The sequence below is a fragment of the Gopherus flavomarginatus genome, chromosome 25, assembly GCF_025201925.1.
Source record: "Gopherus flavomarginatus isolate rGopFla2 chromosome 25, rGopFla2.mat.asm, whole genome shotgun sequence".
NCBI lineage: Eukaryota > Metazoa > Chordata > Testudines > Testudinidae > Gopherus > Gopherus flavomarginatus.
In genome coordinates this window covers 1,518,576-1,546,567 of record NC_066641.1, presented here as the reverse complement: position 1 = coordinate 1,546,567, position 27,992 = coordinate 1,518,576, and the positions used below count along the sequence as shown (strand labels likewise).

Below are 27,992 nucleotides of genomic sequence, written 5' to 3'. Positions count from 1 at the left end.
TGATAACACTCTAGGGCATATGCTTAAGATTTGGAGAGAGACAGCAGTTAAGAGAACATACACAAGCTTCTTTCACTTGTTCATCTAAAAATGGAGTGGAAGGTGTGGAAAGATCCAACAGGGTGCAGACACTCACCATGAAATTTCTTGTCCAGGATCATCTGTGACAGTTTCCTTTCCACATCAGCCTGAAATTGAAATAATCTCTTGAAGCTAACTGCAGAGCAGTGGATTTTACTACCCTCGACCCACAGACCTGACAGGATATAAAGATAAATGTCTCCAAGCAACATTTCAGCATTTGTAATTGAATATCTTTGCAAGCCATCTCTCACATACAGACTAGCTTGCAATTACAGTCAATTTTAGGCAAAGCAGGATGTCAGAGCAACCACGACCAGGAACCACTTTTTAACGATCAGAGTTCCCAAGTGACCTATTGCCTTTTCGCATCACAAAATACAATACAATCTTCATTTCATACATACTGGAATCAGCAGGGGATTTGGAGCATTCCTGCTTGACTCAGCAAGCATCTAGTTAGCTAAGCTTCACCATGCATCAGTCTTTGACGACCTGCTACAGCCAGCAAGTGGCCCATTGGGAGTCAGGCCCTTGTTCTCCACTCTCTGCTATGTTAGCAGAGCTCACAATTAAGGAATGTTTGTGCTCCCAGTGTGCGCTAGCGCCCAGGGGCTGAGTTAGGAGTGCACCATTTGGAAATGAGGCTGTATGGTGGAAGCAGCCACGTGGCCATGAGTGAGATGCTCTCCGTCACCTGACATGGCAGCTCTGAGTTTAGAGCCGCTCTGACAGTCTGGGGCAAGGGCATTTCTGGGTACTCCTGAGAGCAAGAGGAGACTTACCCCAGCTGAGAAGTTGCTGAGAGTCTCCCTTTAGGCACTGTGGGAAGCTGACAGAGTGGGGATCTGCACAGTCACTGCGCCAAGTTCAGCCCTGGTGAAACTCTAGCCAAAGGAGCAACTAGTTTGGTCCACTGCCTTTTAAGAGCTTTTCAAGTTAAGTCAAGGACAGTTGGAGAAGGTTTGTTCATGACAGTTACACCCTGGACTGCCATTTGCTGCCCACCTGGATTAAAAAGGGCTAAGCTGGATTCAGTGAGGGGTTACTGAGCACAGAAAATTCGACAGCATTTTACAGGGAGGCTCCTTCAGATTCTTCAAATATAGAAGAGTCAGCAAGTGGTGGGAGTGGCACGGGCAGGACCTGGGGACAGGAGGAGGGTTTTGTAGGGAAGCTCATCTCTCCCCAAGCAAAACATACACTGCAAGCATATTATATGAACCCCTGCCCTCAAGGGTGTGTGTGACAGGGTGTACCAGGCCCTGAGGCCCCTTGCAGCCAATCAGAGCTGTGACAGACCCAGACCAGTGGGGTACAGGAGTCTGGTAGAGGGCAAATATACTGGTCACTGGATGAGTAGTTTTCTGTTCCTTGAGTGACCAGAACAGGGGCTGCACTAGAGTAATCAGGAACCTGCTAGAACCAATTAAGGCAGACAGGCTGATTACGTCACCTGCAGCCAATCAGGGCACCTGGGTTTAAAAAGGAGCTCACTTCAGTCAGGCCAGGTGAGGTGGGGCAGGGCGGGACAGGGGGGAGGAGCCAGAGGAGAGAAGTTCATGTGAGGAGCTGGGAGCAAGAGGCACAAGGAGCTGAGAGTGAGAGGCTGTGCTGCTGGAGGACTAAGGAGTACAAGCGTTATCAGACACCAGGAGGAAGGTCCCATGGTGAGGATAAAGAAGGTGTTTGGAGGAGGCCATGGGGAAGTAGCCCAGGGAAGTGTACCTGTCATGCAGCTGTTACAGGAGGCACTTTAGACAGCTGCAATCCACAGGGCCCTGGGCTGGAACCCAGAGTAGAGGGCGGGCCCGGGTTCCCCCCAAACCTCCCAACTCCTGATCAGAGACAGGAGAAGTTGACCTAGACTGTGGGGAAGATCACCAAGATGAGCAAATCTGCCAATAAGCACAGGACCCACCAAAGCAGAGGAGGAACTTTGTCAGAGAGCCCAGAAGGCACAGATAAAAGCAGCTGTAGAGCCTGAGCAGGTCAGTTGCTGACTGGGGCAAAGGTGCAAGGAAGGGCGCTCCACTCTGGCCAAAGCGAACTTGATGGGCTGCATTGCTTGAATCTGGGAACAGGAGGACCCGAGGACTCTTGCCCTAAGGTAGCAGACAGAGGTGAAGAGGCCAGGTGGGAAGGGAACCAGGGAATGTAGCAGCAACCAAGTGAGGGAAGCAGTACATGGTTGCTACCTATAGGGTCCCTGGGTTGGGACCAGAGTAGTAGGTGGGCCCAAGTTCCCTCACTGGCCACTAGGGAAGTGACCTAAATCCCAAGAAGGGGATAAGCCTCATTCAGAAGCCCAAGCAAAGGGCTGGAACTGAAAGAGCTCAGAGCTCTGGTAAGGGCAGGCAGACTGTCTGGTGAGCTCTTTGTTATGGGTGTCCATCCCCCCCCCCCAGGACTGAACTTGAGAGATGACCTGGCTGGACAGCGAGAATCAGTGAAGACAAAGTCTCCAGGAAGAAAGTCCTGGGGCAGTGCTCTATAACAGGGCAGGGAAGAACCTAAAGTTAGCCCAGAAGAGCCTGAGAACCAAGCCCAGAGACAGGGCTGAACACACTACCAAGGGCGCAACAACAGTCCTTGCTGGACCTCTGTTACCCCAGAAGGGGTTCATTCATGTCTACTGACTCTGTGTGACTTGGCCGGTGGGCTGAGTTCTAGCGAGGTCAGCAGCCTACAGGGGGCACCAGGAGAAAATGAAGAGAGGTGAGTGCACCCGTCACAGGAGGATTTCTCAGCAGTGGCATTTCCTCTAGTTGTTGTGGAGCAGGAGGTTTAATGCACTGAGTTATTTCATGGTGGTCATTTGACCCCTCAGTTTCTTTGCCCTCTTTACTAAACCATCCCACAGAATTCTAGCAATGTTCTTACCTTTGAGAGCTTGATGAGGCTGGATATGTGTTCCATCTATAAAGGGAGAGAAAGACCAATACAGATACGGGAAGTCAAGCTTTAGTTTTGCTTTTACGACAGAACAACGAGGTCTGGGTTCTTTCTACATGACAACTCAATACTCCAGCCATCTACCCCAGATGGGTTCCTTTGCTTCATCTCATTTAGACTTCAGATTACAATACAATTCTAACTGAAGGTGGACAGACCACAAACTGAACAGCTGAGTCATCATTTCACTGCTTCAGTCTAGATTTAAGATTAGTATTATTCCAGCCTCACCAGTGCCTTGGAAGACCCCTTAGAGCCAAACACTGTCAATCAAGGCGTTACAAACATGCCCATCTAAAGCTTAATGAAAAAATGAAAGAGCAGTTCTGGAGGTTCCCCCATCAGCCCTTTAACAGCCAGTCGTTTTGAGCTGATGACGACGACTTATGGACTCAAGTGCCAGTCCACCAAGTGGTCAGCAGAACTCATCTGAGTGAGTCAAAAGACTCCCTACCACTGCAGATTACTTTGCCTAGCAGCCCCTGCTTGTGTCTAAGAAGCTCACACACCAAGGATGAGTGGGGAAAAGCTGCCGGAAGTAAAGAAACTTACCTGTACTCTAGAAAAGGGTTCAATGACTCGGATCAGATTTTGTTCCAATAAGTTATCATAGAGTTTAGCCAAATGAGTGTTGATTATGGGATCGTCCCTGAGCTCCACTTTATAATCTGTCAGAGCCTACAGGAAACATGTTGGGAACAAATAATTAGGTTGGGAGATGGTAGTGAAGACAGCCAAGTCCCCTCATCTGTCAGGGCACACTATAGCCTCCCTTACCTCCAGCATGGTATCAGATGTTAAACTACTACTACCCATTACACTGGCCTGACGGTCAGTATCTGGCACCTCAGCCTAATGCTTTTCAAGCACCTTGTTGATTAGTACCTTTCTTCTCATTCTTTATAATGATGTGACCCAGAGGCTTAGGTAAGCAAATGCATTTGTTCTCCTCTTTGAGAGGTTTGGCATATCAGAGTAGCTTCCTGGCCCTGCTGCTTCTCCCCTCAACTTGTATTTTCCTCCTGAAGAATCTTTAAAAAAAGGCTTCAGTCCAGGCAGATCATTTCAAATGAATGAAAATCTGAGCAGGCAGTGGATTTCTTCAGGCTTACAAGAAAGGAATATTTTATGTAGGAATGAGGAGAAGGAAGAAAGGAAGGGGTATTAGCCACAGAATTTACTCCTGGGGGAATTCTGCCCCACTGTGTAAGCGCAAAATTAATGCCCCTTGCAGATTTTTACTTTCTCCATGCAGAAAAATTGATTCATGCACCCCTCCCAGACAGAGGGGGTGGGGGAAAGGGGGTAAAAGAGAGACTATCTGGTTAGGGCATCAGGAGCAGCCGGGGGAGATGTAAAATCACCACCTCGGGGGGCAGGGCTGGCGTGAAAATGAGAGTCCCCCTCTCATGGTGCATCCGGAACTGGGGACACCCTGACCGGTGGCTCCTACTGTGCACCAGGTTCCAGCCGCAAGTCCTAGCTGGCTGGACAGGCAGGGGCAAGGAGACAACTTCCTCTTAACCTGCACAGGCCGCTCCCAGGGCTGGGTCAGACCCACCCCCAGGAACCTCCCCCAGTTTCAGGTAACTCTGTACCCCCACCCTGCTTCCTGCCCCCATCACACCCCAGCTGCAGGGGGAGGAGTCACTGAGGGGGGAACTGCTCCCCATCTTTCCAACTCCCTCATACCCAGACCTCCCCTGCTGAGCCACACACTCTGCATCTGGATCCCCCCTTGCACTCAGACTCCTCTGCCAACCCCCACTCTTGCAACCACAACATCCCCTGCAGAACCCCCCCCCCCCACCCTGCACCAAAACCCTCACCCTGTCAAGCCCCACCCCACCTGCACCACCCCATCGAACCTGGACCCACACCCTACTGAGCCATAACCAGCTACACCTAGCCCCCCCCCACCCCATGGACCTCTTTGCTGTGTCCCCGGCACCCAGACCCCATGCTGAGCCCCATCCCCTGCCTACCCCCAACTCAAAGCCCTCTGCTGAGCCCCAGCTACCTTTGCTTGGATCACCTGCCCATTCCCACCCACAGAGTCCCATTCCCCCCAATGAACCCTCTGATAAGGCCCTGTGCATCCAAATCTGCCCTCCCCCGACACCACATCTGGACTCCCCACACAGAGCCATCCACACCCAGACTGCCCCACACAGAACCCTCTCACCCCACACGTTGATCCCACACACACTATGCCCCTCCACACCTGGATCCTGCCTGGCTGAGCCTGCTTGCCCCACTCCTGGATTGGGGGGCAGGGTTGGGCATGCAAGATTCTGTCCCTCTCGCTTGCTGAGGAGCCATATAGATGTGCTAATATGCCTACTAAGGAATCTATTTGTCAAAAAAAAATCCTGAATCCTGAATTTTGTTGTCTGTGTTGTTATTCACATACTTGCTGACAGATATTTTGAAAAATTACCAAAATAATTGAAAATTGTGATTGTGTTATTTTGACACAAAATATGTAGAATTTTGCAGAGTTTTAAAACATCGTGCACAGAATTTTTAATTTTTAGCACAGAATTCCTTGAGGAGTAAAAAGTAGCCTTTTTAGAGTACTTATGACTTGAGTCTGTAGGCTTCAGCCTAATCCCCGGTGAACACAAGTTCCCATTGTCCATAATTTAGTAGCTCCCTGGTCAGAAAAGACCAACTACATGAATAGGGGAGGGATAGCTCAGTGGTTTGAGCATTGGCCTGCTAAACGCAGGGTTATGAGCTCAATCCTTGAGGGGGCCATTTAGGGATTTTGGGGGTTGGTCCTGCTTTGAGCAGGGGCTTGGACTTAGATGATCTCCTGAGGTCCCTTCCAACCCTCATATTCTATGAATAGCAGCAGGGTTCTGTAGGTCAAGATAAGATGTACCCTCTCTTGGCTGGAGAAGGGGACAAGTTTACAGAGCACCAGGACCCCTGCTCTGTCCCTCAGCATAAGAATTTGCTCTGTGATAATTTGTCAAGTTTCACCTCTGTTGGTAAATTCTTGAGAATTTTGCATTATTCAGTGTTTCCAAATTTCCTCCCTTTTCATATTAATAGCAAACGGTTTGTTAAGAGTATTCAGGCTTCAAACTTCATGTTGTTATGCAAATCATGTGATACTGAGCCAGAAGAGCACAAATACTACAATCAACTAAGCAATTTAAAATGGTCTTTCAGTAAATATTCCAGCTTCCATTTTTTCCCACCAATTAGTGCTAGAACTAGACCACTTAATTGTTCACAGAAAGCAAATATGGTCAAAATGAAGTTAGTTTTCAAACTCAAGCAAATACCACAAGAACATTCTTTCTGCTATTGCTTGGCTCCATCATGAGCACTAAAACTTCCATCTTTTCACACAGTCCTCAACACTTAAAACGCAACCTCTTCCCATCTGGAGTCTTCCTGCTCACTTACCTTTTCGAAGTCTGCCAGCGATCGATTCTTACTGGCCTGTGCCACACACTTTAGAGCTTCTGTCTGCAAAGAGAAAATGGAGCTAGTGTCAGTATTTGGAGGTGTCCAGAAAAATGGTATGCCAGCTGAATGGAGCACAGAGAAAGTTCTTAACTACAAAAAGGAAGAATGTTCCCTTTGCAACAAAGTTCCATGTTTGTTTAATTCCATATACACAGAACAAGATCAGCTGACCACAGAGGAAGGAAAAAGCCCAACAGTTGCAGGTCACCCAGTATCACAACAGCTTCATGCTAACAAAGGATTGGAGTTCTGTAATGTTTGAGAGCTGCAGCAAAAGAATGCGGTTCCTGCCTAGGTTGAACGAAGGGAGTAACTTCAGTTGCAGTTCTGCAACGTGCACATTTCAGTACTGCCTTCAGAAGCTGCAAATTTAGGCATTTTTAGCCAGTTAAATCACATTTCACACCTCAGTTACGCTCTCTCACGTTGGTGGGGGGAGAGGGGAGACACTAGACATACTAGTGACATGGGCTGTATTACAGGAAGCACTTCCGGCATGAGAGAGAATGTTTTAGGTCTCATCATCCTAGTAACTGTAGGGAAGGAGAACTGTAGACAGAAACAAGGACTGAAACATTACCCTGCGTGTTAGTTGAGGATTAGTACTAATAAAGAGCTAAAATGGCTCTGGTAAAGATTTGCTAGGCCTGGCATATTGCAAGGATTCAGATTTTCAAATCACCCCATCATGATTAACAATGTGCTTTGCTCTCTCCCAATCCCACTTAATTGAGAACATTTCAGCAGACTCTCCCAAACAAATGGATGTTTTATACTATGGGGAAGCTGGAAACATTACTTTTCAAGTTAATCAGCATTATTCAGGCAGCGTAGATGCATTAGAAAGGAAGTGTAGTCTAGTGGTTAGGGCACTGGTTGGAAGTCAGGGGACATGGGGTTGTGTTCTCATATCTTCTGCTAACTTAGCATGCAGCCCTGCGCAATTCATTTTCCCATCTATTAAATGGGGATAACATCCCCCTGTGAGGTCGGGAAGTAATATCTGAAGTGCTCAGATACCATGATTGTGTTTTGGGTTTTTTTGCAGGAGGGGTGGGCGGGTGGAGAGACAACAAATAGAGCATCCAGCAGTATCTTATGCAATGGAAGATGGAGCAGCCCAATACAATAGCTGGGTAGGAAAGACCAGGGTTTATTTAGAAATATGGTACAGACAAGACACCGTTCATTCATCCTCTCTGAAACGGGTACTTCATCTTAACAATAATCAGTGCTCACCACAATCCTCTTATTAGCTAGACCTCATAATCCCCTGTGCTTTAGCAGATGGGGAAACTGAGCCAGAACAATTAGTTACATGATTAATCAAGACCACAGAGGGTGTCAATGGTTAAGCCTGGATCAGACTGTAGGACTTCCTGGCTTAGTCCCATGTTCAGCCTACACCTCATTAAAAGCACGAGCTGGTTTGTTACTGTGGGATCACTCATGTGTACCACGAATGGATTACTTATTTTAAGACTAAGCCAGAGCCCAGGCAAACACTTGCTTTGAAGACAGGGCCTCCATATTTAAAGAATTACATGAAAAACTGTTTCATTTCAGTAGAAAAATCCTGTTTGTTCTAAGATGTTAGCTGCTCAGCTTCGCCTTATACTCTTCTGGATCTCTCAAGAACTGCTCAGCTATCTCTGAATGAAGAGAGATTTTCAAAGTGAGCTAAGACAAGCAAAAGTATTACACAGTACAGCTGTATATGCTGGGCCCAAGCCTGCAAGATGCTACATCAATATGCTGAGTGCACTCAGCTTCCATTACAGGATCAGGCCTACCAGCGCCCACACCAGCATTTAACAATACAGGGGAAAGCAATGAAGAGACTAACACAGTAAGTGAACTAACAAAGGGCCAGAACCTCAGCTGAAGTAGGGAGAGAGACAATCATAGAATCGTAGACTTTAAGGTCAGAAGGGACCACCATGATCATCTAGTCCGACCCCCTACACAATGCAGGCCACAGAATCTCACCCATCCGCTCCTGCATCAAACCTGTGTCTGAGCCATTGAAGTCCTCAAATCATGGTTGAAAGACTTCAAGGTGCAGAGAATTTTCCAGCAAGTGACCCATGCCCCACGCTGCAGAGGAAGGTGAAAAACCCCCAGGGCCTCTGCCAATCTGCACTGGAGGAAAATTCCTTCCCAACCCTAAATATGGCGATCAGCTAAACCCTGAGCATGTGGGCAAGACTCACCAGCCAGACACTCAGGAAAGAATTCTCTGTAGTAACTCAGATCCCATCCCAGCTAACATCCCACCACGGGCCATTGGGCATATTTACCGCTAATAGTCAAACATCAATTAATGAAGGAAAACTGAAAGGCTGAGAGAGTTTTCTATACCTGTCTTCCTGCATACCGCAGAGCAAGCTTCCCACTCACTAATGCCTGCACATCCTCTGGGCTGGAGAGAGAAGGGAAGGAAAAGAGCATTTACTCAACAAGTGTCACTGTGCTTCGAAATACAGGTATTAACAGTTACCTTTTCCAACTGAGCCTCAAACTTCCTGACTCTCACATGCCTCCACCTAAGTGCTCATCAAAATCATCTCACTCAGCTTTTCCATTATAAAACTAAAATGTCTTGGACTTAATTTCTAATGAGAAACTGGGCATTCCCAGGAGACATGAGATTACAAGGCTCAAATATTAAAGAAATAGACGCTCTGGTTTAAAAAAAAGAAGCACTGGCTGAGTGTGGTTGCTTCAGTTGTGTGGTTAGCTATGAGACTGGAATAGGCAATTCCTCTCCTGTTCCAATGAAATTGTTCTTCCCATAACCTATGTCCACCTACGTGTTGAGCATGATTTTGCACAGCAACATGTATTTCAATGCAGTGATGGCTTTTGGGCTGTCAATTGAATCATATCCCTCAAATGCCTCATAAAAATAGGAATAGGCTGTTTTCCAGTCCTTTTCTTCTGCTGCGTGGATAATACCTGTTGAGAGAGGGAAAAACAGGCAGAAGTCAAACTCAATTCTGCATTCAACTGGAGGCAGATGAAAGTGTGGCTGCTTAACACTGCATGTCGCACTTTACTGCAAGGGATACTTTTCCTTTAAACTCACTCATTCCTGAAGTCCTCTAAACCCTAGTTCTCTCTTCCACGTCAAGTAAAACAGAGCGAGAGCAAACTCAGAAAAACTTGCACAAAAGCTGTGGCTCTAGCAAGATAAAACAAGCAATGAAGTGCTGAAACATATGTTGCACCTCCTCTCTGTCTGTCTAGACAAAGTCTACAGTACTAGCTTCTCCAAATGATACACATTAGAAAAGTTATGGGACCCCTGGAACTGCAGGCTGAAGGCATCTTCCCACACTCATTAGTACCAATGATGGCTTCATCAGTTTTGCCTGGTCAGACAGACAGAGGTTCCAAGAAACTGAACTGCTGCATGAATTTACCACCAGATTGAAATAGGGAAATCTGCAGCTGCAACAAATAGCAGCAGAGCTAATGCTTTCACTGTCGCCAACCTGTGAGATTTTAGTATGAGTCTCATGGTATTCTGTGTTTTACTTAACGTTCCAGCTCCTGAAGTCAAGTGAGTACACGACATTCTAACCTTTCATTTAAATACTTTCTAGGCCTTATGGCTGCAGAGGAAAGCTTGAAAATATGACCCAAGTGCACCCAGGAGGCTTAAGTGCCAGAAGGCAAAGAAAAACCTTAAAATTTATTTTTAAAATCTAATGATTTTTAAAGCACTCATTTTGGGGTTTGATGTGTATGCAGAAACAACACAGCAATGAAAGTGGTTTAAGAAAGCATGAGTCTCCACGTACAAACTGAGGCGATCAGAGGGTTGAGAAATAGTTATCTAGATCAGTTGTGAACACCTCAAATGTTTGCAACCTGGATCACACTGACAGCATTTCAATTCTTAGAATCATAGAATATAAGGGTTGGAAGGGACCTCAGGAGGTCATCTAGTCCCACCCCCTAATAAAGCAGGGCCAATTCCCAACTAAACCATCCCAGCCAGGGTTTTGTCAAGCCTGACCTTAAAAACATCTAAGGAAGGAGGTTCCACCACCTCCCTAGGTAACCCATTCCAGTGCTTCACTACCCTCCTAGTGAAAAAGTTTTTCCTAATATCCATCCTAAACCTCCCCCACTGCAACTTGAGACAGTTATTCCTTGTTCTGTCATCTGCTACCACTGAGAACAGTCTAGATCCATCCTCTTTGGAACCCCCTTTCAGGTAGTGGTAACATGAAGTACCACATCGGTCACATCAGACACAGAAGCCATATTACAGCCCATTGATGCTGGACCTCCTTCTCTTGAAGGGCTTTACCTGACTGCATGTCCAGTGCTGCCTGCAGTTTGGGTGGGCAGTAGATTGCATTGGCCGTAGTTCGTGCAGAGGTTAAAGCTGCTCTTGCTTTTGGCAGATTGCTCAGGGCATGGTATGTCTTGCTTTCTAATAGCTGCACTTCAACCAAGAGAGCCTTGTCATCCATCTTTTTCAACTCCCGCAGGAGCTGAGATCCTGGCAAGAGACATGAACAGCAGCATTTGTAACTTGCTCCAAACAGTTCTTGGGTCAGTGGGAGCAAATCAAGATCACTGTGGACAACTGCTCCTTCCCCAAAGTAATGCTGCTTTTCAGACATGCATTCAGTGCCTGGAAGAGCCCACGGTGCTCATGCCCACGTTGTGTGGTTCTAAGAAAAAAAACTGAAGGACGGGAAGCATAACAGTTCAGTCTGGATCAAGAGTACAGTAGTCTTGGATCAAAGTGGGATATGAAAGAACTAGGGACAGGAGACCAGTTATTAAGATGGAAGATTTGATACAGCACTCAGAATGTAATGTCTTTGGGTCCCTGCTAGACAGGTCAAAGTGTCCTGGTACATAATACAACTCATCATTTCCCATATCAGCCTCATTTTTAATTTGGAAGCAGTGAACTATTGCCACCTGGTGGCAACTTACCTAGCTGTAATGCCTCTTGGTATCTCTTTGTATCGAAGTACAAAGACACCAGTCTTGCCTGCAGAAGAGAAAAAGAATTGCTGTGAGGAAAGTCAGAGAAAGGTAACAGATTCTGCAAAATGAAACTTGGTATTCTCCTTAATTTGCACTTATTGGCTGTTAGTGCTCTGCTTTGTACCGTCTAATTCCAAACGCTGTCTGGAAGCTCTGCTGGATCTAAACACAACTGGGGAAAATACTCTCCCACCAAGAACAATCTGCCCAAGTTGCCCCATAAAGGGCAACAAATCTTAGAATAATCATGTTGCCCTGTCACTTGCGCAGATCTGGGGAACATAAAAAAAAGCTCTCTGCATTTACAAACAAACACTGAATACAGTCAAGTGGAAAATACAACCACATACTTTGCATCCATACACACACACACACACCATACCTCTAGAGCCTGGCGTAGGAAAGTCCTCTTTTCTGATTTGGCCCATTCAATACACTCTAAGCACAGGTCGACCTTAGGGGGAACAAAAAGAAATTTTTAAACCCTCTTCTTCCATTCTCTTTATTACAGGAAGATCATCCAACCTAAACAACTCAATCACTGTTCTATACACTGCAGTGACAAGCAAAACAAAATGGAAAAAAGTTGGTGCTGATTCTTACCATATAGGTCTAAAGGCCTGTGCTCAATACCAGGTTATCTGCTACAGACTAATACTAACCTTACTGAAATGAGGCACGGGTTTAAGTCAATTACCTCAGAAGCAGAGATTTCACAACACAGTCAATGATGACATACATATCCTGTATGTTTCAATCAGCCTTGACCTTGGGATCATATATAGCCAAAACATAGCCTCACATTAGGTACAACTTAATGCACATCCCACCTCAAGTGTGTCAGACTTATGTGACTTCTGTAAAATGAGGACTGTAGCAGGAACCAAGCAGAAGGCATGCATTTATCATAGAATATCAGGGTTGGAAGGGACCTCAGGAGGTCATCTAGTCCAATCCACTGCTCAAAGTGGGACCAATTCCCAACTAAATCATCCCAACCAGGGCTTCGTCAAGCTTGACCTTAAAAACCTCTAAGGAAGGAGATCCCACTATCTCCCCAGGTAACTTATTCCACTGCTTCACCACCCTTCTTGTGAAAAAGTTTTTCCTAATATCCAACCTAAACCTCCCCAGTGCAACTGGAGACCATTACTTCTTGTTCTGTCATCTGCTACCACGGAGAACAGTCTAGAATAGATTCATCCTCTTTGGAACCCCCTTTCAGGTAGTTGAAAGCGGCTATTAAATCCTTCCTCATTCTTCTCCTCTGCAGACTAAATAATCCCAGTTCCCTCAGCCTCTCCTCATAAATCATGTGCTCCAGCCCCCTAATCATTTTTGTTGCCCTCCACTGAACTCTTTCCAATTTTTCCACATCCTCCTTGTAGTGTGGGGCCCAAAACTGGACACAGTACTCCAGATGAGGCCTCACCAATGCCAAATGGAGGGGAATGATCACGTCCCTTGATCTGCTAGTAATGCTCCTACCAACATACCCCAAAATGCCATTAGCCTTCTTGGCAACAAGGGCTCACTGTTGACTCATATTCAGCTTCTTGTCCACTGAAAGCCCTAGGTCTTTTTCTGCAGAACTGCTGCCAAGCCATCCGGTCCCTAGTCTGTAGCAGTGCATGGGATTCTTCCACCCTAAGTGCAGGACTCTGTTCTTGTCCTTGTTGAACCTCATCAGATTTCTTTTGGCCCAATCCTCTAATTTGTCTAGATGTTATAACCTCATGGGAATGTTGAGATAAAAGGGCTACGTTTAGAATATAAACTACCTATTATCACTAATTTACCTCGTGTCATGACTGCTGATCAATGTCTGTTACTGTATATTACATGTATTTAAAAAACCCAGAGGATAAGCAAGAGTTTCTCTCTAGCATAAGCCTGTTGTAGTCGCAGCAGAACTACACCTAGGGTGACCAGATGTCCCGATTTTATAGGGACAGTCCCGATTTTGGAGTATCTCTTATATAGGTTCCTATTACCCCCCACCCGATTTTTCACATTTGCTGTCTGGTCACCTTAACTACACCACAAGTGAAATGTGACATTTTCACTATGTGGCAATAGTGGAGGTGTCTCCTAGTGAGAGCAAAATGCACTTGTTCCCACAGGTAAGCCCACTGCAGCAAAAGGCACAGCTGAGGTGTTTTTCCTTTAAAATCACTATTTTAGACTAACTATATTGATTCAAACAAAATTTGAGGACACAAAACCACAGCCAGATAACTGCCGAGGTGCCATCCTGTTTGTAAGACAAATGAAGAGGAACTCCCCATGGTCTGTGTTGCCACAGACGGAGCAGAAAATGAAGCATCTGGAGCTTATGGTTATGAAGAAAATCCCAAGTGTTAACATATCGTCCTGGCTCCAGTGCTATTACTGTTGCTCCTAGTTCTCTCAAAAAGCTGTAGCATGAAATCAAAACTACTCTGGGCAGTTTCAGCTCTGCTATTCAGGAGCAGCTGTGAAACTAACAAGAACAGTGTCATATCTGCTGCTTGAGAAAGCTATGATCAGCAGCAGAGACAGGCCTGGGAGATATTCAGGGGCAAGGATCAGTTACAAATGGAGACTAAAGGAAGGCAGAAGCCACCTCAGCAAGCAAGAGGCTCTGGCACATGAGAAAGCAAGCTCTCTCTTCCAACAGCCCAGTTTAATCATACACAGCGAGAGCCAGCGACTGAGACAAAGGATGGTGCCCTTGAGCAGTATCCAAGATCAGCAATCCCTGCCCTTTGTATCAACTGGAACCTGGATCACTGGGTTTCTCACTGAGGAGTTGCCACAGGCCATTGCTAGTAGTACCCCAAATTATATGGGCCTCTGACTTGTAGAAGTCTGAAGTTTTTCAATCCCTTAGTTATATGAGTTACCCAAGGCCAGAGGAGGATAAAGTATCAGAGCCAGAACTTCAACTCAAGAATCACTTCCCCCCACAAGAATTCCTGCCAAATAGCTCTGGAGCAGCAACGAGCTACCATATTCCATCAAAGAGGTGGTAGTGTTTCTGTAGTTCTGAAATGATCTCTACTGCACACTAATAAAATACTTCAAAATTCTCTGCCCCTTCCATCCAAGAGTACTTCATAAACATTAAACCTTTCAACATCCCTATTTCAGAGATAAAGGAAGCAGAGGCAGAGAAGTGACATTTTGTCAGTCACACAAATATGCAGAGGGGCTGGGAACAGAATCTAGATTTCTTGACTCCCTGTCCTGATCTGTAAGATGATTATGCAACTGGCATCATAGGGTTTCATTTCTCTATGATTCCCTATCAAGCATATTTTGCTTATAAATACTTCTTTAACGGCTAATCATACAAACTCTACCATCCTGGGGTCAAACAGTGGGGGATCTTCTGGCTTGCAGAGAATCACCAATAAAATACTTTTACTGTTGGAGTCCCGGTGCTATTCTTCCCTGTACAAAGCTATTTTGTGGCTTGCCTCCCAACAGTGTCTAACCTCTAGGCTTGGCAGTTCAGAGGCCCGACACCTCTGGGCTTGCTGCATCAATTATGAAAGAAAAAAAAAATTGCTTGAGCAATTGCCTGTGCCCTGGCACCTCTTGCATTACAAATTAAGTACTGGCTCCCGAGTATGTCTGGAGCTGAATATTTTGACTGAACTGGGTGATGTCTCCCAGGCATTACTTGGAGATGCTGCTATGGTACTGTGCTAGCTTAATCAGCAGGGTGATGTCTGCCTCTCACTGTGTCCTCCATTCTGGACTTATTTCTCCATCTATTTGAACATGTGTACTAAGCTTTCCATAAAAGTTGCTCAGATTTTTCCTAGTCCCCCGCATCCTCACTTCCTATCCCACACTAGCAGAAAGTGTCAGCTATACCAAAATCTACAGTCACCCAGTTTGAGGATACTCATAAGCTGGTTGCACATACATCCTAAAACAGACTGAATTAGCCACTCTGCCCAAGAAACCCAGCCTGGGGAGCTAAGACAAATGGGACGAAACTTAACCAAAGGCTTAATTTAGACTGAATGTTGTGAAACCTTTCCTACTGGTGAGATCTATTTGGCTGAGGTAGTCTCCTCAGGGAAAAGATGAAAGCTACATTAAATAGAGACTGATTATGCTTGACGGAGTCATCCATGGAAACAAAGGCAGGACTCCTGGGCTCCATTCCTTGCTCTGCCACTGTGGGTAAAATCACTGTGCCTCAATTGAGCAATCTGTAGTATGGAGAAATACTTGCCTGAAAGAGGTGTTGCAATACGGGGTTCGAGATCATATGCTGAAAGATGGTAAGTAATATACACCAAGCTCCATCCACCTTCTTAAAACTTTATAAAACCTCAATTATTCTATGAACCATTCCAGCCTTAAGGCACTCATCACTCTGGTCATGTGCTGTGACATATTGCGCCTACAGACTGAGCTCTTTGGAGCAGGTATATTGCACCTCATGAAGCATTCTGCACCCCGATCACACTATATAAATGTACAGTTTTAGTAATTTTAGTAGCAAGCAACATGATTCTCAGAAGTTTAGATAATCCAAACTAAGAATTACTTCATTCCTAGCATATTGAGGCTTCTAGAAAATCCAGTAATTTCTTTCAGTTTACATAATGATGCATGAATTAGATTTAGAGTAGCCAATACTTTATTACTGGAATATAAGCAGATGCATTACATAGTGAGCATGTCTTGTGACAATACAAATGATGCTTCACTGTACAGCAGAACAAATCAGATAGTAGTGCTGTAAGCCTTTGATGAATGAGCTCCTGTCTAAATTCAAGGGGTCTCACCTCCTGTCCTGTAGCTGCCTCCATATCAAGGAACAGATCAAGGAGAGATCGGACTAAACGGGCTGCCTTTGCTTTGCTGATGGAATTCAGGAACGGTCGAACATACTTCAGAAGTCCTCCAAGTTCTGTATTCAGGACAAACGAGCCATGAAAGAACAACAACATTTAGGTACTCAAACAAGAAGATACACAATAGTCTAACGATATATTGCAATCTGGGTACTCGCTAGGTCTACACACAGCAAACGTATTATACCAATGCTTGAAAACCAGTATCACCTTCCTGTAAGTCAGTGGTAAATGATTCCCAATGAAGAGTGTATAGTAGTTAAATAGAGACTGGAAGCCAAGACTTCTGGGTTCTATTACCGGTTCTGATGCAGACTGATTATGGGACCTCTGGCAAACCACTCAATTTGCCTATTTATAAAAGCATATAACAATACTTACCTCAAGTGTGTTTTAAGGTTCTTAATATTTGAAAAGTGCTTTGAGATTTTTGGAAGAGAGGGGCAATGGAGTTTGTAATGCAAGTGTATTCTTTGCCTGCTCTTGTTTAATATTTTAATGTACCCTCCCTCACACACCTTCACAAGAGACAGGTCAGATTCACAACATAATATACATTCAGCAGGAAGAACAGTTATGAATATGAAATTCTGCATACATTTTCTATCATGTGCATTGTTTTAGATCTTAACTTATTTTCTGCTCTGCTTATTAGTTTATCTTAATTTACACTTATGCAGTGCATCTCAACTTCGTGTAGTGAAGCCCCAACAGATATAGATATGGGCTATAAATACAGATCACTCAATCCTACACTGTGATGGAATGTGGCAACAAGAGCATTCAATGTTGCACACACCATCACATCAGTTTAGGAAAGGAAGAGAAGGAGGACTTAGGAAGGCAGAGCCATTAGAATTTTGCCAGGACTCAAGAGTTAACAGCTCTGCTCTTGTGATAATCACAGTGGGATCTAGAGTGACAAGTTGTCCTGGTGTTTGATTAGGTTCCAGCAGCACAGAACCCCCGAGCAGAATGCTACGGCATTGGCTCAACACTCAGGGAAGTGTGTCTTATTTCCTGCACAATCTTAACTCCCCCATCAGGTACTGACCACACCCAATCTGACAGGACGACAGTACAAAATGGCACAGCTATAGACTATCAATAGTACACTACGATTGCACAATTTGTTTAAGATACCAGATAATCACTTTACAATTCTTACTTTAAACCAAAAAGGAGAAAACTGAAATCCAAGAATTGAATAAAGGTTCTTTTTTTCAATCTCTTTATTGAAATTACTATACAAAGTACATTAAGTTCTTGTTGCTTCCCATACATTTCAGTTTTTTTGAGAGTCCAGTAAAGACAGTCAAGAAACAATATTCTCTCATAGAATATCAGGGTTGGAAGGGACCTCAGGATGTCAGCTAGTTTAATACTGTATGTATTACTATATTTTGTGTTACTGCATAAAAATTCTCCCAGCTTTATAAGAACGTGTAGATTGTTTCCTCATACTTTTGGGGGAGTTCACATTTCTTTATTTTCAAACCCTTAATCAATAATTACATCACAAATGAGATTACCATATTGAATTATATCCCAAGCTTAATTTAAAAGTATTCTATCCCACTTGGTAAAGGTGGTGTGTTACCATTTCCATGTATGGGAAGCAGATCGTTTTTTCACAGATGAAACCTATTAATCTTAAGTGTCCCTTCAAGTTCAATGCAGGCTCTTTTGTATCTTGTAATAATACTTGGGCACCACAAGTCATGAGTATGTTCACAACGCACTGCTAGGATTGACATGGGGAGCATGACAACGCAGCAGTTAATCTCACAATCCCACCCTGCCTGAGATCACTTTGTTCAAGATCCTTCCAATTTAGGAATTATTACTGACTGAACTTCTCCGATGTTTGAATCTACAGTGACCAGGAATTTTCATTAGTGTCGTGACCTTTTCATAAAACAAATAATGTTATTGCTACTTCACAGGCCAGCAGTGGAAGTAACAAGAGATTACAGCTTTAATGGACCATGATTTTGGTGGCATTCATTCTTAAGATACTTAAAACACAGGGATAGCTCAGTGGTTTAAGCACTGGCCTGCTAAACCCAGGGTTGTGAGTTCAATCCTTGAGGGGGCCATTTGGGGGTTGGTCCTGCTTTGATCAGGAGGCTGGACTAGATGATTTCCTGAGGTCCTTTCCAACCCTAATAATCTATGATTCCACTGAAAGCTCCTAATTATACGCCCCCTAAGAGAGGTAAGTAAAGTACTTGTCATTATAGGGAGAAGGCAAAGACATCTCTTCAATGGCTTGTCTCATAACGAATGCAACCCATCATGACAGCAACAAGCTGACAACGGCCTTTTCTCCCAGTGCCACAACAAATATGAAGTTTGCCAGATATAGACTAAAACCTCTAACATAATCTTCCCTCCTGCAGTTCAAAGGGCTGCCTCTGGATCTGCCCGTTGGATTTAGGAGGAAGGGAGCACATAGGCTGAAGTGACACCTCAGATGCAATGATGGCATGAAGACACTAGTGTTTTCCCACTGAACATATCGGGCAATGCTCATTTCCCTCCAGACATGATCTTGCCTGCTTAGCTTTGGGTCACATGACTAAGTTAGCTTGTCTTCTTAAACCCCCTCCCACCCCTTCAAAATCCATCAGTTTCTCAAGTAACACAAGGCACTACCTCATCTCCTGGGCACAATGCTTCTGCAGCATCCCCTGCTGGCCAGGACCAACTCAAACCTAGGTCTTCTGCATAAAGATGCAGAATGCTAATAGGCCAAAATTCCTAAAAAAACAGGATTTTCAGGTTAAACAAATATTGCACCTGATTTAAACAGCCTTGCCCAATCCCACCTGGTAATTCACCAAGTTTTATTTCACTAGAGATCTGATGCAAACGGAGGCCTAAAATGTTGAGTCACTGGGAGCACGACAGTAAATCCAGACGTTTTACTAACTTGTGGCTGAGGGATTATAAATTCATACCAAGAAGCTGCGAATTCCAACAGAAATGTCTTTCCCCTTGGAATTACTGCTAACTATCTGTAGTAGTTGTTAAGTAAGTGTGGTGTTGGTAAGGAGGGAGTGACTGACAGCCCTAGACAACTGAATAACAGCCATGAAGTATTAAGTCTGCTGCTCCCTGAGGGGAAAAAGGCAAACACACATTACAGTGCCATTCACCCAGTCCCTGACCTGAGGGAACAACGACAATCCTATGGCAATGAGCAACAGTATAAGATTGGACTGACGAAGGGGTAAATTAGTCCTTATGCCAGTTTATTTCATAGCCTCTGCCAGGACAGACGACAACAGGTCAATTGCAGCAATGCTGTTTGTAATAAGAACATTGGTTCATTAGGAAGAGATTACCAATTTATTTCATGTTAACAGCAGTTTAGTGGCCTACCAAATCAGGCTTTACCTTTCTTTCCTAAACGGTTGTTGTGTTTGTGAACTTAATTTCCTAGAGAAGAAAGGTTCTGTAGATCACCTCACTCCACCCCTAGGATTTTTAATTATTGTCCAAAATTTGCAGGGGACATCCCACTCGCTAGACCCTATGCTGCAAACTTTGCATAACATTCCCGACTGCAGTACTGGAGACATTTTGGGTGTGACTCTACACAAACACTATAGCACTGTGTTGAGTTCTCAGTCAAGAAACTAGGAAGCTTTGATCCTTAGGGGATTTGGGGGAGTCAATCAGTGTGGCAGAAATGCTATAAATCTTTGACTGCAATTGGTTTTGTAGTAGTTATAACTAATTCCCTGTCTGCTTTTAAAATCCTCTTTTCACCAAGGCTTTTGGGAGGACTGAAGAGCAATAACAGCGACAAGAGGAAAATTTCCTCTAGAAAATACCAGTAGCAGAGCAAAATTTATAAATTTAATCAGTTTCATTCCTGCTGTTTATAACATAATGAAACTGATGAGATTTTTTGAAAATGTCACTGTTTTTAGGCAGCAAAACAGAAATGTGAGGGTCAAATTCAGAGGTATAAGCGTAGACCCTTAGATTGCAGGGAATATTTTACCCCAGCCTGATGTAAAAGTTAGTATAACTTATGTACATAGGGCCTAGAAGAAGGCACAAGATATGACAATATACACACACCCTTTCAATTTTGCTATCTTCACACAGCGGATGACAGAAAAAGTGGCAGAGTCACTTCCACCAGGCTGGGGAGTAGAAAGAGGCATCATCTCTTTTTTTCCTACTTCCACCTCCTGGCAGAGCCCTGGGAAGCCCAAAACCTTCATCCTGTCCTGATCCAGGTCGTGCACTAAATGAGCTTCTCTGAGTGCTAGTAAATCCTCTCTTCCTTCCCAATCTTTCAGAGCATCCTTGCTGTAGTACAGGGGTTCTCAAACTGGGGGTCAGGACCCCTCAGGGCCCCACAAGGTTATATGGGGGGTCATGAGTTGTGAGCATCTCCCCCAAACCCCGCTTAACATCATTATAAATGCTGGATGTAAAATATATAATTTATAAGGGCGGGGGGGTCTGCATTCAGAGGCTCACTCTGTGAAGGGGGTCACCAGTACAAAAGTTTGACAACCACTGCTGTAGTAGGCTTACTGTCCTCACTAGCGGACATCTGGTACATAAAATCCCAACTTTCAATCAAGCACCAATTTATAAAATTAGTACTAGTCTCAACTAAGAAGCATTTTGGTTTGGTGGTAATCCCGTTAACGAGCCATCCTAGGGAGTCACCCAAAGTGCATTACGTTGTTTGTAAAGTCTCCTGTCTCCAACTTTTATGAATCCTAGAACATTTATTCAATTTTCTCTACAACTAACTCTGCTTTATTTTTAAAAGAGGGAACTAATTTTGTATTGGCGTGATCTTAAATTACCAGTTCAGAAAGGAACAGTTTCTCTGCATTTAGGGCAACACTGGGAACAATCTACTCTGCCACAAGCTATGTTCAATTGCAAATCAGGATGTGGCAAATGTCTAGAATACCCAGACGTAACTAATTTAGTACCAACATATAAACGAAAAAGCCAAAATATGTACTTATTTATGTAAGTGGGGAATAGAACATCTGACTTTTAGAACAGATCAAAAACTGATCAATTATTCTTTAAGACCCATCAACACTTTTTAAGAGACTGCAGTGTTGACCAGAACAGCAGAGTTAAACTCCAACTTGGTTAATTACATTCTGTTCACTTACACTTTCCAAACAACTTCAGTGTGTTTAAAAAAAAAAAAAAAAAAAGGCACATGTTCCACAATATGTCCTGAATTACGGTTGTATACGGCTAAACTGCTGCCTGGCTACACTATAGCTGCACATCTGCAGTGGACGGAGTGAGCACTGTCTGAAGTTTGTGTATCTATTTGTGAAGTCTTTTTGGATGAAAAGTGCTCAATAAATGCAAGATCATTATTCTCCAACAAAAAACTGCTGAACTTTCACTGTAAGAAGAATGCTCTCTTAGAAATTTCTAGGGAAACTAAAGATAGGAATAACTGAACCAAACAATTACTGATTAGAGACGTTTCACCCACTCCTCTCCTTTCATACATCCCCAAAAGAAAGCCTGTAACACCTTCTCTTACGTAGAGTTGGTTGGGAATTTTCCAACACATTTTTCTATCAGTAAATGTTAATTTGTCAAAACAATCACCCAGTTTAAAAGCTTTTGAAAAATAAATTTAAATTCTTGAGGTGTCCCGTTTCAACATTTTCCTCAAGAAAAAGTTTTAGTTTTTTATTCAAATCAACTTATAATGTTGAACTGGTTAATTTATGCTAAGTGTAAATTTATTTTTAAAAATTCTTCAGTGTAAAGGGGGAACAAGGCGGGTGAGAGGGGGTGAGGAAGCGGTTAGTTTGTTTTTGTTTGTTTTTTTTTTTTTAAAAAGATTTATTAGTTTGCAAAAATTTAAAATTAACTTCAGAACCGGAAAACAAAAAAGTTTCCAAATCTCAAAGACTCACGGGAGAGAAAGTAGCCCCCTCCACCCCAGCTCTACTCTTATGTTTGCATCTCCCTACAGACCCATCAACTTGGGTGTACATGCATGTTACAAGAACTCCAATTAGTCAGAACCCGGGCTCACCTTCCGCCTGCCCAGTCTTAGCAAGAAGTGCCCCCAGTTCCAGGATGCTCTGCTCTTTAACTTGCACTGCCTCCTCATCATTTTCCTGGACATCGCGCTTCACTAGAAGAAAGTGGAACAATACCATTTCAATCAAAACATAGAATCTACATAAAGTTTTTCACTTCTTTCCAGAATCTAACTAGTGTGTCAGGTAACAGTGGAGTCAATCTGGCTGGAATATTTATTACATACAAAATGTTAAGTACTTAGCTTTAGAAAGCTTAAAAACAGCTATTTATCAAGACCAGGGGCGGCCCGTGGGGCTCTTGTGTCTGGCCCGCCAAGCTCCCCCACCCACCTCTCTGCCTACCTGCGGGATTGCCCCCTGCAGCGCTGCGAGCCCCACACCGCTCTCTGAAGCAGCTGGCAGCATACCCCTTCGGTCCGCCCCCCACACGCTCCCACTGGCCAGAACAGGGAACCGCGGCCAATGAGAGCTTCGTGGGAGATACCTGGAGGAGCAGCAAGAGCAGCAGATGCACAGAACCCTGAGCCCCTCCCCCTCGGTCTGCAGGGACACAGTTCCAGCCGCTTTCTGGAACGGAGCAGCACGGGCCTGGGGGCCAGGGCAGGCATGCAGGGACCCTGCCCTGGCCCCGGTGCGAGCCGCTGCCACCCTGGAGCCGCTCTAGCTAAGCGGTGCTGGGCTGGAGCTCGCACCCTGAACCCCTCCCGCACCCCAACTCCCTGCCCTGAGCCCCCTGCCGCACCCTGCACCCCAACCCCGTGCCGCACCCCTCACCCTCTTACACCCCACACACCAACTCCCTGCCCTCAGCCCCCTGCCACATCCTGCACCCTTTCTGCACCCCCTGGGGCGGCTTTGGGGTGGGGACTTTGGGGAAGGGGCTGGAATGGAGAGAGGAAAAGGGTAGGAAGAGGCAGGGCCTAATGGAAGAGGTGGAGTGGGGGCAGGGCCAGAGGCAGTGTGTGTGGGGGGGGTGTCAGTGATGCGGCCCTCGGGTCAATGTACTAGTCGTCATGTGTCCCTCGTGGTCATTTGAGTTTGAGACCCCTGATCTAGACTTTACAAATAGTTGCATTGAGCTGACAAAATCTCTCGTGTCCTGAAAACAGGTCAGATTCATAAAGCATCACTAAGACCTTTCTAGCTGTTCAAGGAGGATTGCTCTAAAACAAGCATCTATGGTCGCACCATATGGAGTGTTCTAACAAATGACATCTTCTAAATGGTGACATCAAGCACAGAATCTGCAAGCTGGGTAAAAAAAATACTCACTTATTGCTTAGTGTTAGGATCCTTGTTTTCACCGCTGTTGTGTGTAATGTTGCAATCACTTGGCCAGAGATCCACAACAAAAATAACGCTAAGGCTGTATGAAGCTGTGAAATTCATCTGTTTGCACTTGCATGTCAGATTCTGCAGGCATTACAGACTCTCAGTTGCAAAAGTTGGAGCTGTCTTCCATCATAAAGGTTTCATACTTTTTGCTACTACTTAGTGCTTTACAAGCATTAAATCTCCAACAACTGTGAGACAAGCAAGTGTCCCCATCTTATAGATGAGGCAACAGAAGAACAGAAATATGAAGAGATTTACTCGACTGAGACTACAGAACTGGGATTCCTTGTTCAGCACTACAGCTGGGATTAGAATTCAGAAGTTCTTAGTTCTCACTCTACGGGACAAGACCTTATTCCCCAGTAACTTAATATGCTCAGGTTTCAGAGTAGCAGCCGTGTTAGTCTGTATCCGCAAAAAGAACAGGAGTACTTGTGGCACCTTGGAGACTAACAAATATATTTGAGCATAAGTTTTCGTGGGCTACAGCCCCATTTCATCAGATGCATTTCCACTACATGCATCCGATGAAGTGGGGCTGCAGCCCACGAAAGCTTATGCTTAAATAAATTTGTTAGTCTCCAAGGTGCCACAAGTACTCCTGTTCTTAATATGCTCAGTCTAATAAGAAAAGTAATTTTGCTTTCCTCAGCACAGGCGGTCTAATTATAGTAAAAGAAATACCCACTGCCTTAAAAATAAAAAATAGTCTACTATAGCTTGTCACATCTCTCAGCTGATAACAAATGGGATAAAAAAGCACTGGAATGAGTTACCTAGGGAGGTGGTGGAATCTCCTTCCTCAGAGGTTTTTAAGGCCCAGGGTGACAAAGCCCTGGCTGGGATGATTTAGTTGGGGTTGGTCCTGCTTTGAGCAGAGGGTTGGACTAGAACCTCCCGAGGTCTCTTCCAACCCTAATCTTCTATGATTCTATGAAATGCTACCACAAACTACTACTTTTGACTAGGACTGACTTGACAAGAAGTAACAGGTATGTCTGAAAGACCTGCAAGGTGCCAAGCAGTAATTAACTAGTGCGTCACATATCTAGTTAACATCACAGGCTGAGCAAGCTTCTCAGAAACTCCAACCCTAAAATCAGACCACACAAACGTGTATATTAGTTAGTTTACAGTGTGGACCTCATTGTTTGCCCAAGGCCACCAATGCAATAGCAAGACATATTATATATTGTTATTGTGTGTTTCCTTCTACACAGTCTCTTTTTAAATATGTAGCTCACCACTCGCAGAACAGCCATCTGAGAGGTCTATTTTGATATTATACAGTAGCTAAGGAGACATTTAACTGCCAAACACATAGCACCAGTATGTGTTCAAAGCCCTTGCCTCAGAAATAAGTCACCTATTAGTAATTCTGGATTCTTGGTAATTTGTTTGGCTGTTTATTTCTAGGGCTTCTTCTCTGCCCATCCCATGATCTACATTACAAAGACATTCTGGGGACCTGAGTTAAACATGGTTTTCCCCTGACATAACTAGACTACTGCTCCATTTTGCAATTTCGGCATGTCCCTGACACTGCTAAATCCTTGAGACAGTCCCCCATAACAGTTACAGTTGCAGTGTAAGAAGGTAGCACAAATAAAAACAAAGTGGATTCCTGAAACAAAAAAAAGTTACACTGAAGATTTCTGTAGTACTTCTTCAGCCAGAACCCAGGATTCCAGTTCAACTGTTTTTATTTATGTTTTGTTTAGCACTCACAACTACCAACACTTTCACACCTGAGGTTATTTTTACACTGGGAAACATTCATGTACTCTAAAAGGCAATTCAAGTAGCATCATATTTTATACTATACAAGAAAAACATTCTTGCAGCAGAGCTGCTTAGGCCTTAAGGGTGGCAAACACTAGACAACTAGCGCAGACCTCCCTCTGCTGACCCAACTTACTATAGCACTTACATGCTACAGTGATGGAACTACTGAAACCCCTGAACAGACCATACAAGTGAATTCTCACTGGTTGCTGTTGGGACGCACTGTTCGTGATTCTCAGTGTGAAGCAGTGCTCATGGACTTTTCCAATATGAGAACTGTATCGCTTTCCCAGTTTTATGGTATGCCACCATAGCATGAGCTGCATAGCAACATTCAGCGAAACAGCATCTGCTCCCTACCTAAATTCTTAAATTAAATTTGCACACTATGAAAAAATGCTCTCTAAACCATTAGTGCTTAATCCACAAATTGTATTCACTCCCCCTACACAGCACCAACTGCAAGTCTGGCCGGCACTTAAAGGCAAGGACAGTTCTCACCCTGGGTACAAGTGCTGCTGTTTCCAATCATTCCCACACACACACCCCTCTTATATTTAGATTACTCATCAGCTGAGGTTGTCATCCTCCTGCCTGCAGAATAACCCAAGGTCTGGCCATACCACCCTCCGTTTATAGTCCCTAACAGGACTGTAGCACAAGAATAACTACACACAATCAACTGTAGCCTCAGAAGCCAGTTGCACTTCAGAGCACGTTACTCCAGCAAGCAGTGGGTGGCAGTGACACAGAAACAAACCCTGGGTCAGTCTCAACCCCAGATCCCGCAACCGAGAGAGCCGCAGAAACCAGATCCCCGGACCCCACGGCAGGGAGACAGTGTTCCTGTGTGAAAGCGGTAACAGCAAACCCAGAGAGGGAGGGAGGGCGCTGGGCCCCGGCCGAGCAGCTGACACCAGGGTCACCCTCCGAGTCTCATCCAGAGCAGGGCGAGCGCTCTACACCACGGGGAGTTGGGGGGTCACAGCACCTAAAAGCCGCTCACCCCCCCCCTCCCCAGGGCCTGGTTGGCTTGACCCGGGGGGGGCTGCCCCTTCCTGCCACGGGCAGCGCGACAGCAGCAGGGGAGGGTCGCCCCCCCAGCCGACAGCGGAGATCGGGGCCTCTTTAAAGCCCCGCCGGGCCGGGACCCCAGGGCCCGAGCCTCACGCGCTGCCCGGTAGGGCCTCGCGGGGCCGGCGCCGGGCGCCCTGCCCCTACCTCCGGGCCCAGCGTGAATCAGCAGCTGCCGGGGCCTCGCTCCCCCCGCCCCGCGGGCTGCGGCCTTGTGCCCCCCGGCCCCGCGGTGAGTCAGCAGCCGGCGGGGCCCGCTCCCCCGCCGGGCCGAGGAGCGCGGGCTGCGGGCCGGGCCCGCCCCCGGCCCCGCCCCGCTCACCTATGGAGTGCAGGATCCCTATGGAGGCCTCGCGGTCGGTGGAGAGCAGGGACTGGGCTCGCTGGAACTCCAGCACCGCCGCCGCCGCCATCTTAGCCGCTCGCTCGCTCCGCACGCCCAGGCCGGAAAGAGCCGGCCGGGAGCACCGCCCCTTCCCGCCGCGGGGCATGCCGGGACCTGTAGGCCGTGCGCGAGGCTGGGAGGGGGGGTCTGACGGGAGATGGGTGAGAGGGGCTCTGTGGGGCTGTGGTATGGGGCCGGGTGAGAGGGGCTCTGTGGGGCTGTGGTATGGGGCTGCGTGAAAGGGGCTCTGTGGGGTGCTGATGTGGGGTCAGGGGAGGAGCTCTGTGTGGGGCAGGGAGGGGCTGTGGTATGGGGCCGGGTGAGAGGGGCTCTGTGGGGCGCAGGTATGGGGCCAGGTGAGAGGGGCTCTGTGGGGTGCAGGTATGGGGTCAGGGGAGGGGCCAGGTGAGAGGGGCTCTGTGGGGCTGTGGTATGGGGCTGCGTGAAAGGGGCTCTGTGGGGTGCTGATGTGGGGTCAGGGGAGGAGCTCTGTTGGGGCAGGGAGGGGCTGGGTGCAAGGGGCTCTATGGGGTGCTGGTGTGGGGTCAGGGGAGGAGCTCTGTGGGGGGCAGGGAGGGGCTGTGGTATGGGGCCGGGTGAGAGGGGCTCTGTGGAGCGCAGGTATGGGGCCGGGTGAGAGGGGCTCTGTGGAGCGCAGGTTTGGGGTCAGGGAGGGGCTCTGTGGGGCAGTAATGAGGGCTGGGTGAGTGACAGGGGCTCTGTGGGGCACTGGTTTGGGGTCAGGGGTGGGACTTGGAGAGACTGAGCTGATACATTTGTGAAGGGGTGGTATGATGACACTGCCTGCAGTGGTAAGTGGCCCGTGTCTGACTGCTAGTAGCACATCTCCCCAGCAGCTGGAGATGGGGCACTAGATGGAGAGGATTCTGAGTTCAGGTTGATCATGTTGTTCAATCGTCCTTCAGCCCTCATATAGATTGTGCCAATCAC

General features: G+C 45.9%; 1 protein-coding gene across 1 annotated transcript in view; it reads right to left on the bottom strand.

Annotated features, from left to right (window-relative positions):
* PSMD11 (proteasome 26S subunit, non-ATPase 11) overlaps positions 1–27,094 on the bottom strand; it is a 30,377-nt gene extending 3,283 nt beyond the window's left edge. The window contains exons 1-12 of the mRNA XM_050934963.1: positions 26,979–27,094; positions 22,453–22,554; positions 16,326–16,450; positions 11,918–11,989; positions 11,482–11,539; positions 10,841–11,035; positions 9,333–9,477; positions 8,881–8,941; positions 6,457–6,519; positions 3,589–3,714; positions 2,965–3,000; positions 137–188 (exon numbers count right to left, since the gene is read on the bottom strand). Of these exons, the coding sequence (XP_050790920.1) occupies positions 137–188; positions 2,965–3,000; positions 3,589–3,714; positions 6,457–6,519; positions 8,881–8,941; positions 9,333–9,477; positions 10,841–11,035; positions 11,482–11,539; positions 11,918–11,989; positions 16,326–16,450; positions 22,453–22,554; positions 26,979–27,069 (1,126 nt within the window). The 5' untranslated portion in view covers positions 27,070–27,094. The remainder of the gene's footprint in view (positions 1–136; positions 189–2,964; positions 3,001–3,588; positions 3,715–6,456; positions 6,520–8,880; positions 8,942–9,332; positions 9,478–10,840; positions 11,036–11,481; positions 11,540–11,917; positions 11,990–16,325; positions 16,451–22,452; positions 22,555–26,978) is intronic.
* Positions 27,095–27,992: the final 898 nt, after the last annotated feature.